The following is an 18,315-nucleotide window of genomic DNA, read 5'->3' as shown; positions in this document are numbered from 1 at the left end:
GGATAAGGCGCATGACTTTGGTGTGAGAGACCTGGGTTCGAATCCACCGTGAGACACCAATGTGTCCCTGAGCAAGACACTTAACCCTTTGTTGCTCCAGAGGTGTGCGACCTCTGACATATATAGCAATTGTAAGTCACTTTGGATAAAAGCGTCGGCTAAATGAATAAATGTTAAACCAATTGCTCCAGTAATGATTTCAGGTATTTTTATATTAAAAAAAAAAAAAAAAATCAGTGTTGTAAAAAAATATTCAAGGTACGTCAGTTTCTATAACTTTATCTTATTGAGCATTATCAACTCTGGATGGTTAGTAACTTCTTTTCAAAGACACCACAATTGTGTGTGTAGCACACTGAAGTTAGAAACTATTGCAATTTTAAGTTAGGTAGGTCATTTTCAGCTGTAAGACCCATAATAGGGGGTGTGCTGTTAACAGGTTAAAAGAACTGTTATCAGTTTTAATATACTTTGAAATGTAATTTATTCCTGTGATAGCAAAGCTGAACTGTTCACAGATGTAGAAACACCCAGAATGAGCAACCAACCTGTAGATTCTGTGGGGTTAAACTCCAGTTGGGGACTTGATGATGACCTGGAACATTTGCCCAGGAAACAGGTGAATTCTGATGGTGGGACGAGAAACCCATAAATAATCAAACATTACATGACAGCTGTAATAGATTAAACTAAAATGCTCTCCTTTCGTACCCTGGCTGGACTAGCAGTCCTCTTCTTTTTGGCTGGGATGGACTGGTCATCAGTCTGGCCAGAAACCATATGAGAGGGAAGAGACTGGCCTGGGACTTGGGACTGGCCTTCATTGCTCTGATGAGCTTTGCAGGTATTCTGCTATTGGCAAGAAATACAGAATTGCAGCTAGGACAGTTGCATGAACATTTCACTAAAGCAACCCAAATTGTTTTTTGACAATGAAGCATCAATACTGACGTTTCAACGTCAAACTTCTCCGTTACACAATGAGCAAAAGTCCAGGTCAAGAGAAAGTTTATGCAACTTTCTGACTAACAATTTTTCAATTCAATTTATGAGAAATATATGCAATTTGTAGATTTAAACTGTTCCCCAAAATAAGTGACCAATATGTTGAAACAAAAGATGATGTGTGCCGATGAGTCCTATGGTCTAATGAACTAGTGGAAATAACTTTAAACCTTTGCAGTTTAAGATTATTCTCCAGAAGCAATGTTAATAACAACATTGTTCTGTATGACTGGAAATTAAGGACCTTTTAGTGGTACTTAATCATGAAGGGCTTACCACACAATTTGATGTTTCATTAAAGGAATATCACAGGTTCGATACAGATAAGCTTAATCGTAAAAAAAAAAAAAAAAAAATTGTTGATGGGGCTTCTGTTGATTCAAAACAACTGCTACCAAATGTACAGCCATAAACTACCCTTCAAAAGTTTGTAGTCAGCAAGATTTGTTAAATGTTTTCAAAAGAAATTTCTAATGCTTAAAGGGTTAGTTCACCCAAAAATTTTCATTAATGACACGGTTTAAGATATTTTAGATTTACACTAGTAGTGATGGGAAGTTCGGTACTTTTCCGCGAACCGGTTCTTTCGGACAGTTCGATTCAATAAACTGGTTGAGAAAAAAAAAAAAAAAACGGTTCACCAGTTCTTTTGCGCTCGACGTAATTATGTCATTGGCGATGATTGCTCTTCATTCAAGCCTTTGGTTTACCCGCACTCATAACATTAGCACAGAATCAGTTCAGAATCAATCACCGAAAGAATCAGTTCGGTGTTCATCTTCAGTTCTCTCTTCACAGCAGCTCAGTCAGTGTACTGTTTGAGTAAATGAATTACTCCGGGATATTGGTTTGTTTGAACTCAGAGGGAGTGTCAGCCACATTAAAAAAAAGTTAACAGCTTAAGTCATTTTTGGATTAATGCTTATTGGAGACGCGAACCGTTTAAAATGATTCAGTTCGATTTGGTGAACTGGTTCAAAAAGATCAGGTTACATTGATTAGTTCGCGAACCAGATATCACTAAACTGCAGTGTTTTGAACTCTCTCACAACAGACCCGGAAGAGAAGACAATGCTGAATTAAGTCATATAGTTTTGGACCAAAATTTATTTTCGATGCTTCAACAAATTCTAACTGACCCGTACACACAGCTTCAATGAAGGGACTGAGGGCTCTCGGACTAAATCAAAAATACCTTAAACTGTGTTCCGAAGATAAACGGAGGTCTTACTGGTTTGGAACAAATGAGGGTGAGTTATTAATGACAATTTTCATTTTTGGGTAAACTAACCCTTTAAAAAAAAAGGTACATCTATTTGACATAGTAAAAACAGCAATATAGTAAAACATGGTTAACATATGGAAGAAAAAGAAGACCATTTTATATTAAACGTAATTTATAACAAAATTATTCTAATATGTTGATATGGTGATCAAGAAAATGTTTTATCAATGTTGACAGATGTGCCGCTTAATATCTTAGTGAACCCAAACTTTTTAATGGCAGTGTATAGGGCTGCACGATGGGTTGTTTAAGCATCGATATCGCGATGTACAAATCCACGATAGTCACATCGCAGGATGTGCGATGTAGGCTGTCGTAGTTGATCCGTTATTCATTAACTGTAGGGGCCAAAGAGCGCGCGCAAGAGAGAGAGAGCGCGCGGCCGGCGACACACTCGGCTTCTCAGCTGCGTGGCGTGTCCGTTTTTAATTCGGCTCCCATGTTAACAGGTTAGAGCTTGCAGACTGCCTGCATGAGACGTGCGTCTTATGAGACTCAAGCCGCGCGGAAAACCGGGGCCTATTTATATTGCACCTGTCACTGGCCTGAGAGAGAGAGCGCGCGCGCAAAGCGCGTCTTCAAAAAAATGTCTGTCTTCAAACAACACAAGCGCTGTCTTGCTCTCTCTCCCTCGCGCATATTAATCAATTGACACGATGGTGTCGATGTTTAAATAATTTAAAATGAGAATGTAAGTTTGCTCACCCCATTTTTGTTTGTAAGAATTTTTTTTTATTTCATATCGCAATATATATCGCAGAAAAATAAAATATCGCAATGTAAATTTTTCCCAATATCGTGCAGCCCTAGTAGTGTACATATATTATATTTAAAGGGGTCATATGGTGCTGCTAAAAAGAACATTATTTGGTGTATTTGGTGTAATAAAATGTTTATATGCAGTTTAAGGTTCAAAAAATTATTTTCCACATACTGTACATTATTGTTTCTCCTCTGTGCCCCGCCTTCTGAAACGTGCCGATTTTTACAAAGCTCATCGGTCTGAAAAGCGAGGTGTGCTCTGATTGGCCAAATACCTCAAGCTTGTGATGGAAATGTTACTCCCATTAACATACTGTGATGCCCTGTCCAGCCTGAGCGACGAGAAAAACATAAAACCCAGCATAAACATGATTTCTAGTCGTGTCCTCTATACGACATGGCGGCGGCAACAACAATACTACAACGAGAATAAAAGGTAAGCCTTCTTTCTTTGCATGAAATTCCGGGCAGCATTATGCAAATCTTCCCACACAGTGATATAGAGATGTGGGGGCGTGTTAGAACGAGCCGTTTTAGGGGGGTGTGGACAAGTCTTAAATTTTATAAAGAATATCTCTTTGGATTTGAGACTTTATTCTTTGCAACTTTACAGATCTTCTTTATGCACCAAGAGGTTGTAATGCTCCAAAGAGCAAGGAAAAATTGTAATCGCATCATATGACCCCTTTAAGTGTTATCTGGCTGTACTGTAACAGTAAATACCTTGTTGCCACAACATTTACTTTTAAAAAGAATAAATACAAATTAAGTAACAAGTTTCAATTGTTATCGGTGGTAGAAATAACCCACAAATGGTGTTAAGCTCAACCTGTACTACTGAACCCAAAATATTTCTTTAAAACGCCACATTGTCCAAGCTACCACTACCAAAATCATTTTTATGAGTCTAAAACCATTAGATGGTGTAAGAGTGGCTTGTCTAGCTTATCTGTTCTCACCTGTTGTGTTGTGTTGAGCGCTCCCTGTCTGGAGGTGAGCTCTGCTGGGATTGGTAGGCTCCATGCCTCCTCAATACTAGGGAGCATTTTACTTTTACTTGGTAAACTACCTTGTGGAAGATTACACAACTGAGCCTAGAAAAAGATTGCGCAGAAAACATGTTCAACGTCGGATTCAGGTAAGCTTAAGTCAATGCAATGGTGGTATGCATCAAATCACAGATGAAAATGACGCACATATTCTCAGTGTATAGTATGTCAGACAAGGGGATATGATTCAACAAACAGGAAGGAGCTGAAAAACAAATATCCCCCCCCCCCCATCCAAAAAAAAAAAAAAAATGACGGACATTAAAATGATACATGTACACTTCCTCTTCTGATATCATCAAGTGCAAGCACTTTCTCTACCTGGAGGCATTTAATGCGAGCAGTCAGAGCTGGGATGTTACTGCAGGACTTGCTGCATGTGGCATTGATGTAGCACTTGATGGCATCCTGCGGCTGGTTGCAGGACTCGTAGAGTGTGCCCAGGTCCATCCAGGCGGCCGCATGGCTGTGGTCCAGTTGCACTGCACAAATATATGCCTGCAGTGCATCCATCGGCTGGTTCTGCTGCTGATACAACACACTGGAGACACAAACACAGCAGAGAGGAATGGTAAACAAGGGAAAGCTAAACAAACCTAACTAGCTGCCACAGAATGACACATCAAGCAACAATTCATATCTTCCATATTTGATTTTGTCACAGCAAGCCACAAATGACAACAATGGTGTGTCGAAACATTTGTGCGGTTGCTTGGTTTCTATTTTGATGTGCAATACACAAACATTTCAAAACATTTCAGCATTTAGTAACAACTATATACAAATAAACCATTTCTTATTTTCTGATTAGCTTTGCTGACATTTTGGGAGGTACCTTGTGGTCCAATATGGTAAAAGGGTTTTGGCAACCTATCGGTGAAAACGTTGTGTTTGTACATGGTTGCTTTAAGTGTTAGGATGGTGAGAAGGTGATTACACAGCTCTGAGGTGAACGCTTCAGCTTAAATGTCTTGAGCATTCCTGTCCCTCCCCTGAGAACATGCCTGAGGCAACATCAGCCCCAAATGACCCCATTTACACCCAGCTTCCAAAAAAATCCATACAAACAACATGCGTCTCATTTAGAGCTTACCCAATAGAGCACCATGTATCTGCACTGGCCTCAGACTTATCAATAGACTGTCGGTAAGATATGAAGGCATCTTGGACCTTCCCAATACTGGAGTAACACCTGCATGACAAGCAAAAACACCTCTTAAAATTTAAGAATTATATTTTTTGTGTTTGACAAGACACTTTCAGCAAATTACACTGGATTTAAGATATCCATTTATGCATCGTTTGAAAAGTTTGGTTTACACAAACTAAAAAGTGTCTCATAAACAACTTGACAGGACTACTTTAGGGCACAAGCTAAAATCTTTGTATAAATCTATTCAATATATAACTTCAACATTGTAATTTCTAACCATATATGGTTACAAAAACAATACATGTATATATATTTAAAACATTTAAACGATGCAATGTAATGTTATGTATGTGGAAGTGGGATTTAATTCAAGTAAATTTTTGCTTACCTGCCCAAGAAGTACCAAGACTGTCCCGAATTGGGGTCTGCTTCTAGGGACTTCTGCAGACACTGAATAGCATAGCTGCTCTTGTTGGCTTTATCTCCCAACTGTTCGACCGTGTGATGCATCCAGCCTGAGGGAGTGATGGGAAACATGAGGACTATATAAGAAACCGCATTCTCAACAAAAAAAAACTAGAACACTCTCTCCCTCAACAAGAAGCCACACTGTGCACCATGGAGGCTGTTACACTGGTACTCATAAAGGGAGCAAATGGTTTGTTCTTGCTGTCTTCAGGATAGGGTGGGGAGATGAGGCAAAGTAGGATCGGGTGGTGGTGGGGGGGGGGGGCTCTACTACCACCAGCAGCTTCAAAAGGTCCCAGGAGAAATGGTTGTGTCCAAACAGCCCCTCTCCTCTCCATTCCCAACCACCCAGAGGTTGTTAAGGAGAATGAGGCCGTGTGCAGACAAAGAATTTCCCCCATGTGGCCTGGCTTCTCCCAGGCACTGATCCCAGCCGAGCTCTTAACACCTGTGGCAAACGCCTGCACCCGGGACACGTTACTACAGCAACCAGACCACTGCCGACAACTGCAGGAGCAACGTGGCAATGGTTTTATGGCAGCCGTTTTTTTTTTTTTTTTTGCTTTCTTTTGGGACTAGCAAAAGAAAGAAGCTCGTGTGAGGATTCACAACTCACAACTGTGCCAATTATTTAAATCATTTCATGATTTATTGATGCTTTTAACTCAAAGTACCTTGCAGACCGCTCCTTCCTGGAGTGCTTTGCTCATTAGTGCCACTTTCAAGTTTATGGATTATCTTAGCTCAGATTTCTAACCACACAATGGTATCCAAAAAGCAATCTGCACATTTATTATTAGCAATTGCACCTGACAAAATTGCACACCCTCAAGAACTGGAACATATCTTAGAAAACCTGGACTGTACATTCGGGGATGCTGTTATTGAGAACACCACTAGCAGCACTTGGGGAGATGGCATGATGCAATACATTAGTGAGGATTGTCTGAACTCTAAATGAATTAATTATGATGAACAATTACCTAACCTGAAAGTGTAAAAAAGATTCAAAAACCTACATGAAATATTCTCTCAATGCATTTCAAAATACATCTTATTACAACTCTGTGGAATTTGTAACTGCAGAATTCCACAAACAGCTGTGCAGAATTCCAAAAATGCAAATGACAGATAAAATTAACATCCCTTCCCCCTGACATGCTCTTTTTTTCCCCCCAACAAGACAGTAATATTTACCATATTTTGCCACATATATTCCTTATTACCACAATCGGATCCAGATCTTGTATGCAAAATCTGTGCAGAAAGTGTGACTAATCAAGTTTGAAATCACACAGCAAACAATCATCTACATAAGAAACACACTATCGAAAATAAAGCCCAGGTTCCCAAACATTTCTTTTTTTCAGCTGGTTGTGATTACGATCATTATATGAATACTGCAATTTACACAGTAATTTACAGTTGATTAAATATTTCATAGCTGAGCTGAACTAGAAAAATACTTAATGACAGAAATCAGGACATTCCATGACTTATTTAATTATCTTCCATTAATTTTTCAGGCATTCAAATCACAAACTCTGATATTTCCAGGCTTTTCCCTGACTGTGGGAAGCAGGAAGCAAGTAAAACACACTCACCTAACTGTTGGAGCGTAGTTGCCTTCACCTGTGCAGGGAGATTCTCTGTTTGTAACAGACTCTCATAAGCTTCCTTTGCGATGCGGTATTTCTTCTGCAGACAGACAGAGAAGGGGAGAGATGTTTTACACACACAAAAGGGTCAGTGCTTTTTTACAGCCCCTCAGGGTGGACACAAAGGGCCTCGTCAAGCTGACCACAATGTATGGTCTCCAGAAAAGAGGAAACACACTGGACACTTACCAGGCCAGACACCGGGACGCAGGAGGAGACAGACAAACACAGGGGGAGGGTCAGTCCAGACCAGACTAGACTTAACAAGTCAGACACACAGAGGCATGCTCTGTATCAGTGTAACTTGAGAAGCCCTCTCAGAAGAAGTGTTTGTTTTTCTTAGCAACCTTGACACAGATCTTTGCTGGAGCTGATCACCATATCTGACCAACCTGTGCAGCACAACTCCACAAACACTGGTCTAACAACTCAAACTCATCTGTGTGAAGGACATTAAAATCAACCTATTGGTAAACTTAGGCTTTGATTGGCTGGTTAGTGCAGTCATCATTGTTTACAGCAAAGTTTTGATAGAAAGAATGAGTATGTAAATGTCTTAATATGATTGCATTACATTTTCATTTACGGCTAAGTGGATAAGAACTATGCTAGTTGAACAGAAAGGACTGGCTGAGTGACAAGAGACTAACTAAAGGCAAGCTGAAGCTAAAGCAGGAGGGAAGGGAGGGGATCAGTTCGTTGAACACGCATGTCTTCAAGATGGCGCCCTAAAAACAAATCCATCAATCAAGACTGTACGTTTGGGCAGAAGCAGTAAACTGAGCAAAAGCAAACCCCAGGACCAACACCACTGTCCTCTAAACTCTAGAACCTGCACCTTTACAAGCAGCCATTTACAATGCCAAAAGAACACAACAGTGGGCTCCAGACAGTGTAAAATTCAATTTGAAGTACTGGTGAAAATCACAAGATTTACCAATCAGACAAGCTGACGGTAGCATGAAAACAGTGATCATGGCAAGTAGTAGTGCAGTTTTAGCAGGGAATTGGATGTTTCGAAAGTAATGTTGGGTAGTGTTTTCTGAAACCACTAATAACGGCCAAATTTCATTACATGTTCAATGCTTTGCTGAATGCATTTGAACACATGGCAAATATGAAGAACTCACTGGGAATTCCTAAAATGTTCCTAAAAATTATTTAAATTAATGTATAAGGAAATTACTTTACCCTCATGTTGTTCCAAACCTGCAAGAGTTTTTCTTCTGAACACAAAAATATGAAGAATTTTGGTAACCAACTATTGAACTCACTGGCTACCAGTTTGGTTATCATTCATCAAAATATATTTTGTGTTCAACAGAAGAAAGTAATTCATACATGTTTTGAAAAATATGAGAGTGAGTTAATAACTATTTTCACTTTGGGGAAACTATCCCTTTTAGAAATTAAAAATAACTCAATTGAAACGCTAAAACACACAAAGAAAATCATATTTACATGTTTCTTTCTCCACCTCCTCAATATAATACTTTTTTACTTAAAATATCAATACAGCATTTCTGTTAATAAAAGTTTGAATGTAAATACCAGTAAGTTTTTTTTTCTTTTCTTTCAGATTTGTCATCTAAATGCTTGACATCACAGATTCAACACCCGTTGCCTTTCCCACTTAACCTTATCTTCATTTGCTTCAAATTAAACAGGGTAACTATTATGACAAAAGTATATGGATAGGAATTTATTTCAGGAAACAATGTCTCTAAAAGCAAACAGTCACTGTTTCCATCTATACCATGCAGAACCAATAGAGCATTATACCCCAAAACATGAGTATCAATAAAACACTGCATATTCTGATTAAATAAAGGGGAAAAAAAGGGGAACACTCACCTGAATTTCATATACATGAGCAATGTGGAACTGAACTGTAGGGACAAAAAGAAGAACCGATCAATACTGGAAATCCTTTTCTGATGGAAACAAGGCATTTAAATCTGATATCAGGCCTCAAAATTACACCAGCGTTCTTTGCCTTAACAGTTTCAGCTTATGGGTGTACAGACACCAGGAAGAAAGAATATTAGCTTGCCCTTTGTGTAATTCAAGCATGGCATTACTGCTCGTATTCAAGGCAACACACGGCTGAATCCAGTCGTGCAGTTTCCTTGGCAACTGCAGTCTCAGGCAGGATGGAAATGGTAAGAGGAAAAATCTAATTGAGGAAATATTCCTTTTTCTTATGAAAACCTCTTAATGAGATACCACACTTCGCTGAAAAAAAACCCCTCATGCACAATGTAATTGAAAGCACTGTCCTAATAAAAAGATATGCAATAAAAATTAACACGAGTTGGAGGGTACTTACTTTCAGCTTTGGACAAAGTGCAGGGTGTGGAGTCAATCAATGCCAGCTGAAAATGCTGCAAGAGAAGGTAAAGTTTGATTAGACTGGATCCAGTTAGTAACCCTTATAGAAAGTAGGTACTGATTGTCTAAATTGTCATACTGAAATCCTACTGTTAGATATGCCCAAATGATTTTGGCATCAAACAATCATAACAACATAATGATCCATCCATTTAATCTACAGTGAAAGCACCATTTCTTCTCCGACCAATGCTGTTATATTATTTAGGCATTCACAACATTCACAAACCACTGTCAACTGAATTTTTTAACAGAAAAGAATGCAACAAGCTCGTAATCATGATTTTGTTGGAAATAGGAAGTTTCCGATAGCACGTGAAGCGCTCTCGCTCAACACAGTGGAGTAAATGGTTTTGTTAACTTTGTGGTTAATTATTTTAAATCATATGGGAAGCGGTGATAACATGCATCCCTCTCACAATATATTGCTTTACAGATCTATTGCTTTTACCGCTCAGAAATATTCACGCAGTCATACAGCATGTATCAGAAGATCTGCACTCCGGTGCTGTTAGCACTCACGCGCACTGAACTATATATAACTGAACCGCGCTCTTGACCGCCTCTATCTACCGAGCCAGGGACTGCTAAATGTAACGATTACATTTGTCAAACAAACCAGGCTTTGGGGGTCAAATGTACACAGTTAAGATTTCCTAGTGTGAGCACACACTAATTATTCTCCTGCATCCCGCACACACAAGTCTCTACTCGCCCATCAAGTGTTGTCCCGCGCCACACTCTGCTGCGATGGGTTCCACGATTGTACAGGTCTCTAAGAGGAAGATGCCTGTTGTAATTTTATGATCAAGGCTCTGGACTCGGAGCATAACTTATTTTTCTATAAAAACTTTAATGTCCTGGCAGTTATAAATTACTTGTATTATATTTAATTACATTACGGTTTTAAGTTTGAGATTTATTTTTTACAATAAATATTTTAACTGCTACTATGTAAAAGGAACACTGCTGTAAAAAGCACCTTATTTGTTTAAAGTGTTTGCAAACTAAATGTTATTACACTTTTTCACATAGCAGTATAGGCCTACTTTAAATGAAGGGCAAAATACCTTACTTTTGAACATTATTAGTTTTGTGCATAACTATGCAATTAATTGTGATTAAATCGCAGACAATAATTGCAATTAAGTAAAATTAGCGTTGCCAAGCAAAAGCGTAAGCATGTGTGTGTGGGTGTATGTGTATATATATGCGCGAACACACACACACACATATACACACAAGCCTTCTACATTGCGAGTAAATCGCTCGCTTATGCGACTAAATCTCCACTCGGGGCGACTAAATGATGTCTAATATTAACTAATGGCTTATAAATTCTCAGATTTTACTCACCAGTGTGTGAGTTGGAGACGAAGTATAAGTTTAGCACAAATATATTTTCACCCGCTGAACACACTAGCTGAGAGTTTCACTCTGCATCAAACATGTGCTATTTTCAGTTCATCTCAATGGATGCACAGCTCTGTCTCACACTCAGGCAGAGAGAGCGAGAGCGAGAGCGATAGAGATAGAGATAGAGATAGAGATAGAGAGAGAGACTATTGACGCGCTACACGTTAAGGATATTCTTTGTTGTATTTTCCTGTAAAAATAATGGTGTTCCTTTGGAATTCTTCGGCTTTAAAAGAACTGCCAGGTTTTCCGGTAGTAGGCAGAACTAATGCGCAGATGGCAATATCATTGGTTGGTGCTCACTTATTACCGTCCCTGTATTAATTTCAGCAAACACACACAACCTGATTAATATTCATGAATCCAGCAAATATTTAGCCCCTAAAATGCGAATTTTACCAAGACAACCATGCCAAAAAAAACAAAAAAACATATTTTAACCCCGGGAAGCATTTTTTTTTAAATCTGGGAACTTCCTGGAATCGCGATTAGTTTTGGACTAGTTTTGAGAAGCAACAGGGCAGGATTTGTTGTGAAAACCTGCCAACCCTGATCTGAACACACGTGCTAGAGATAATACTTCCAATTAAAGGAGCGTTTTTACTGATGAGATGTGCATGAAAATCACATTAGATTTTTTGCACAGCCCTAGAGTGCCAAAACTGTGCCATTTTACAAATATTTATAATATATGTATATCAGTCTGGCGAGTTAAGGAAAAAATTACTAGCCAATGGCGATTCAGTTGCCAAGGTGTCCGTAGAGGGCTGTGGTACAACACAAAAATACAAAAATCTACTGAAGAAATAGACCAATAAAAAAAATTAAATAGGCTTAAAAAATATATTAAGGATTTCAACACACAAGCAAAAAAATGAGATGCATTACAGATGATTCTGACTCAAGAAATGAAATACAGCAAGGTCATGAGGATGTGATCCTGCATTTAGAGACAGCTAGTGTTGTACATTATGTTGTGCAGGGGACACAGAAACAATCCCTGTAAGCAGCATGATCACAACACTAATCACAGACCTTTTAACAACCACAGACATGAAGAATCACCAGCTGCTCAGGTTACTAATAAACCAATGAACCTGTCCCAGCATAGAGGTACCTAGAGAAAACCCCTTCACCTGCATAGCAACAACTAAGGAACATGGCCATGCATTACAATATCCTGATGTCCAGCATACAAGACGTCAAAGACAGATCACAAAAGGACCGATATGACTTCCAACAGTCCACATTCATAGCTTGCCTGTCCAATATAATAGTCACTGGAGTCAAATTAACAGACCATAACCAATATAGACACCAAATTCAAATATTTCGGAATAATGGAAATATAAAATGTTTTGTAATAAAGAGTTAATTTAGCCATGAACTAGCATTGAAAGTCAACCATTTATCAATCTCTGCACTCACATGCCAACGAGTCATCAAAACCATCTGTCAAAACAAGAAAACATACATCTATCTGCTTCATACAGACATCGTCCAACAAACAAAACAAGGATTACAGACCACAGAAAGCCCTTTGTGCTGAGCTGATCTCCACTGAACAACTGCTTCCTACACGCTTGCTCGCTCTCTATGGCTCTTGACTGGCAAGTAGATAATGCAGAAGGATTACCAGAGTGTCTCTCTCTCTCTCTCTCTCTCTAATACTGATTCCTATTCAAGAGAGAGCAGCGACAGGAGCTGAGAGATGACACGCTGCCCTCTCCTTCTCTCTCTCACTCTATACCTCCAGGCATTTTTCATCACACACACACACAAAGTATGTCTGCCGTAAGCTTTCGCTCTCTAGCTCTCTGCAGGAAATTGGGACGGAGGAACAGGAGAGCATGGGGAAAAAAAAGGATGAGTAAAGCAGGAGGTGGCAGGCTATTTACTGCATCATATCAGCAGGTGTTACAAGAGTTCTAATAATGGAACCAACACACTTTCAGGAAGTGCTCTTCGTAAAAAAAGAAAAGAAAGTAAGATGAAGTGCAATAGAATGCAACACTGCTGCCATAAAATGCATTTTTGAGCCAATTTTAACTCTACACAGCATCTTTATACAGTTCATGCTTGGAGCAAAATAGCAGCAACCCACGCCAAAGTGACCTCTATATATATGTGTGTGTGTGTGCGTGCATATATATATGATAGGCATTTTCCGCAAATATCACATTTGAATATTTGAGCTCACAAAAAAATGAATATTTGAATATTCGTTTATTTATTTTTACACACAATAAGCTTGAACATTAAACATCGTGTTTTGTAGCTGAAAACCTTCAACAATGCGTGCAAACAAACAAAAGTACAGATTAAAAGCAACAAAGAAAAAAAAAAGTGAACAAAGAAAAAATGTAAAAGCAGCCTGCAGCAATTAGGCTATTGTAGAACGTAGCCTACACTTAACTTTTAAACTTTTAAACTGTCAGCAAATCTTTTTTGCTTTTTTTTCCTGTTGTTTTACATGTTCTTGTTAAGAAATACGGGCATGTAAACATGATCGGGGGGGAAGTCGGCTCCTTAGTCTATTAACTATAAGGCCGGCCGGGGAGAAAACGCGCTCTGACGGCACAGACATTGTCGGGACTCAAAGAAAAACGGTGTGCTAAGTGAACAAGTTTTGTTAAGCACTTTGTGTTTTCATTTCACCACTGAATGGTATCCTCATCTGGTGGAATACATGGCTCCAGCAAGAACTGTTCCCACTCGTCTCGGCTGGACTCTCTGTAATCATCGCTGAAGAACTGGCTCAGCCTTTTCCGACGAGTGAGCATTGCATCCACTTCTTCGTGCATCCGCACCATTCGCATCAAGGGAAATGTTCTAATAATGTTCAAAAAGTTTTTTTTCTTCTCTCATGTTTTCATCGAGAAACCCGAGATGTTTGTGCCGAGGGTCTAGGGAAGACGCGAGAAGAAGAGTTTTCACTGCATTCTCCAAGTTAGCTGTGTTTACTCTTTGCTTGAGAGATGTCGCAACAATGTCGCAATCAATGTTCTCAAGTTCGTTATTTCCAATGTAGGCGCACTGTATGCGCCCTCATAATGCAAGCGACGTGGTACGACGCGCCCGTTTTTTACAGGTGCATCCGCACCGCATCGAGTTAAAAACGTCTCAACTTTTCATAATGCCGCAAGCGCACCGCAGGTCATGTGACAAAAACTAGACCTTCAGCTTCATACTTTCCCATAACAACGTTGAAAAGCTCAGCCAAGATGAAGGAACAGCTGATCATAGCTATATATGGATTGCCATTTTGAAATAAATTTAGTAGCAGAGCTACTGAAAGAGATTTTTTGTGCTCCAAATCCATTTATCCTTTGATAAAATTTCTGCGTCATCATGGAGAGAGCGCATCATTGTTACTTAGCAATGGCAGACGCCTCAGGAGCACTTCTGCCCGAGCGATTTGGAAAGGAGAAAGCGGCGCGCCTAGCGTTTTCCACACGTTTTTAGGCGTGATGTGAACGGCCCCTTATTCATTCATTAACAATTTTTTAGCTTGCATTAATCTTCAAATATGCCATAGAGAATCACAGAAAGTGACCAAATTAGATTTTATAGTAAACTTTTTTCAAAATTCGAATATCATTTTTATTTATCGAATAATTAGAGCAGAATGAATATTCGAATGTTCGACTATCCGTGCACACCCCTAATATATATATATATATATATATATATATAAAACCCTGTGCATTTAATTTATATATGGATAATGGACACAAGTACAGCTTCTGTCAACTAGAATGGTGAAAGACAAATCTTAAAATATATACATTTTTTAACCTTGTATAGTCAGTCAAATGTGAAAGTGAAAGTCATGACATTTGCCAAGTATGGTAGCCCATACTCGTACTTGGTGCTCTGCATTTCAACCATTCAAGTTCACACACACACACACACACACACACACACACACACACACACACACACACACACACACACACACAGATCCAGCACCCGGGGAGCAACTGGGGGTTCAGTGCTTTGCTCAAGGGCACTTCAGCCATGGGTATCGAGGGTGGAAGAGAGCGCTGTTCATTCACTCCCTCCCACCTACAACTCCTGCCAGCACAGAGAATCGAACAGACAATCTTCTGATAACTAGTCCGGCTCTCTAACCATCAGGGCACAGCTGCCCCATAGTGCATACTTGATCCAAGTGAATCAAATACTACAACTTTAAATTGCTAACTATAAATTCTTACAGCAGCCATATAGTGCGTTATAAATGCTTTTCATTAATATTTCTACATCAGATTGGTCACATTTCCACTATGCTGTAGCTACAGTAACAATTTCTGTCATGAGAACTGAATAAGTTCTGTATGCATTTACAATGGATACATCATTTTAAAACGTAGGAGCAATAGCAAGATCACCTCCTGTTGTCTCCTATGGTAGACACTTACCAGAGGGTTATGTTCGAGGAGTGCAGGGTTGTGTACGGGAGAGAGTCACAGAATGCAGGGAGAGTAAAGACAGCACTGCTGCCTGCACTCAGAGCAGAGGCTTTGTTGCCATAAGTGGGACACACAGAAAGCCGGTGAACATTCAGCTGCCTGCCAACAAACCCCTGCCACTCCTTCCCCAAAGCAGAGGGAGGACGTGCTGCACGTGCAGTTCTCGCGATTTATTAGCACCCCATCATTTGTTCTGGCTCACAATACCCAGAAGACTAAAGGATGGTTGGGAATGTTGAATGCACAGCATTTCACACACATTCAGACACTGCAGTTTTATATAAGAATCAGCCACTTATGAATAGACTGTCTGCGTGATGAGTAAAACAACCATTCAGAGACTATTTCATGTAATGTATACAGCCATGTATCTGACTGAGGATCTGATGCCATAAACCTCATGAACTTGAAAACTCAGTAAGCACATTGAATAACCTACCTAACATTGTTTGAGATGCAGAACTCTGCCAGTTTAAATCTAGATTAAAGACTCATCTCTTTAACCTGGCTTACACATAACACATTTATATTATTCAAATCCATTGAAGGCTTTTTAGGCTGCATTAATTCGGTCAACTGGAACCAGGAACACTTTCCATAACACCCGATGTACTAGCTACAGTGTTAGAAGAATGGCATCTACGTTAATATTAGTCTGTTTCTCTCTTACTCAGAGGTCACGGTGACCACCAAATCCAGTCTGTATCCAGATTGGATGGTCACTCGGATCCAGTACATATCCAGCCCAGATGGTGGATCCTAGAGCACCTAGAGATGACCTTTACAGCCCTGAATGTCAGCGGAGACCAGGAAAACTAGATGAGCCCCAGAGACAAATCTCCAGTGAAGACACCATTTTAGAGAGAATTATAAAATGTATACACGCGTTTCCCCGAAGAGTAAACCACACTTATTATGGAGATTACATTCATGTGCACAGTTTTCCCCTGAACGTAAAAAATGCTGATTATAACACGTTCTTGGGTACTCTCCAAAAATGGCGGAAGACGTAACTCGGGGGAGTTAATGATGTTATTTTTGTTTACTTTGCACAAAACATGTGCCACTGATGTCACAAGGACTGTTTTACCGCTGTATTTACTACGTTTCTGGACATGGGAACATTTCAGTTGCATTGCTATTTATGGAGGGTCAGATAGCTTTCCAGTTTCATCAAAAATACCTTAATTTGTGTTCGAAAGATGAACAAAGGTCTTATGGGTTTGGAACAACATGAAGTTGAGCAATTAATGACGTTTTCATTTTGGGGTGTACCAACCCTTTCATGACACCCTAAGATTCAATTGCTTTTAGCAGCAATAACATGAAGTAATCATTTTCTGTATGACTATCACATCGTTCTAGAGGAGTTGCTCCAGTTTATTGATGTTTATGGGCATTGGTTTATGCACAGCTTTCCCCAGCATTTTAGTCAGAATGGGATCTAGTCTTTAACTGGACTGTTGCAACACCTTAATTTAGAGGTGGGAAATATGACAAAAATATCATAGCACGATATTTATTTTTTTTACATCACGATTCTTTGTCATGTTGGTTTTACTATATTGCAAGTTGTCTGAGGACTACAGCCAAACTGAGTCTACATGTAAACCAGAATCAGAAAGAGCTTTATTGCCAAGTATGCTTGCGCATAAAAGGAATTTGTTTTAGTGACATAAGCTTCCAGTACACAGAGACAACACCACACAGACCACATAAAAAAAATTATTAAAAAATTTGCTAAATGCATAAGACATACCTTGAGGCTTGACTCGTAGTCTGTGTTGATTTTAAACATCAGGCCAAGTCGTAGATGGATCTCCTTGGCTCTTGAGAAACTAGGGTCAATGTAAAGCACTTCTTGAAATGCCTTAATCGCCCTGTGGAAGACAAGAAACGTCAAAATAAATCTCAAGGAAGGGACAAAGTCATTTATGTAAACAATATGATATATATACTTATAATTAGCAATCAAAAAAATTTAAATGTGACGAATGATTTAAAGCAACAAATATCAAAACTGCATGGAGCATAAGCTTCAAAAGGAAAAGCTAGCAGCAGAAGCATCATTGCAATGGAAATACTATTGAAACACTTGAGCTTCATGTATATATGACATTCAAATTTACAACAGAGAGTGACACACACACACACACACAATCTCCTCCTCTGACAGAGATTGCAACACATGGTTGTCTCACAGCAGTGGGTTTTGCTTGCTTATACAATGTTGGCTCAAACAAACAGAGAGTGTTTTTGCTGAGCCACGGCCCACTGAACTCAATGGCCCCAATCCCCTCCTCTTCCCTTCCCTCCAAATAGTATTTTCTGCTCTCTCTGCAAACGACTGCAGTGTGTGAGAGTTCTGCATAACAGAACACAAAGATTTATCATAATTTCTTCATTCCCTGATAATCACATCTCTCTCAGGAGAGCCAAAGCTATATGACAGGCAAATAAATACGCTAGAGCCTTTTAATAAAATTTTTAGTCTCAGTATTTATTAGCTTACATTGCGCCTTTCGCTACGCCTATGTCATACGCTCAAATGCACGTTGTGAACGCACCTGCTTGAGTGACTGGAAGCTCGATCAATATTTTCTTACACTAAAGCATCTTTTTGCTTCAGAAGGCCTTTAACACCCCGGAGCCG

At 39.4% G+C, this 18,315-nt stretch overlaps 1 protein-coding gene across 7 annotated transcripts in view; it reads right to left on the bottom strand.

Annotated features, from left to right (window-relative positions):
- LOC128019956 (lysine-specific demethylase 6A) overlaps positions 1 to 18,315 on the bottom strand; it is a 47,654-nt gene that overhangs the window by 11,106 nt on the left and 18,233 nt on the right. For 2 of the 7 annotated variants that reach the window (XM_052606386.1, XM_052606387.1), the window contains 10 exons: positions 17,422 to 17,542; positions 9,710 to 9,764; positions 9,235 to 9,269; positions 7,327 to 7,420; positions 5,643 to 5,769; positions 5,195 to 5,293; positions 4,423 to 4,642; positions 4,012 to 4,146; positions 712 to 852; positions 549 to 626 (listed from right to left, as the gene is read on the bottom strand). In XM_052606386.1, coding sequence (XP_052462346.1) covers positions 549 to 626; positions 712 to 852; positions 4,012 to 4,146; positions 4,423 to 4,642; positions 5,195 to 5,293; positions 5,643 to 5,769; positions 7,327 to 7,420; positions 9,235 to 9,269; positions 9,710 to 9,764; positions 17,422 to 17,542 — 1,105 coding nt within the window. The remainder of the gene's footprint in view (positions 1 to 548; positions 627 to 711; positions 853 to 4,011; positions 4,147 to 4,422; positions 4,643 to 5,194; positions 5,294 to 5,642; positions 5,770 to 7,326; positions 7,421 to 9,234; positions 9,270 to 9,709; positions 9,765 to 17,421; positions 17,543 to 18,315) is intronic. The other 5 variants (XM_052606384.1, XM_052606385.1, XM_052606388.1 and 2 more) reach the window with 3 other exon arrangements.

The sequence above is a fragment of the Carassius gibelio genome, chromosome A9 (assembly GCF_023724105.1).
Source record: "Carassius gibelio isolate Cgi1373 ecotype wild population from Czech Republic chromosome A9, carGib1.2-hapl.c, whole genome shotgun sequence".
NCBI classification, from domain to species: domain Eukaryota; kingdom Metazoa; phylum Chordata; class Actinopteri; order Cypriniformes; family Cyprinidae; genus Carassius; species Carassius gibelio.
Note: the sequence above shows the minus strand (reverse complement) of the source record. Positions and strands in the feature narration are given on the sequence as shown.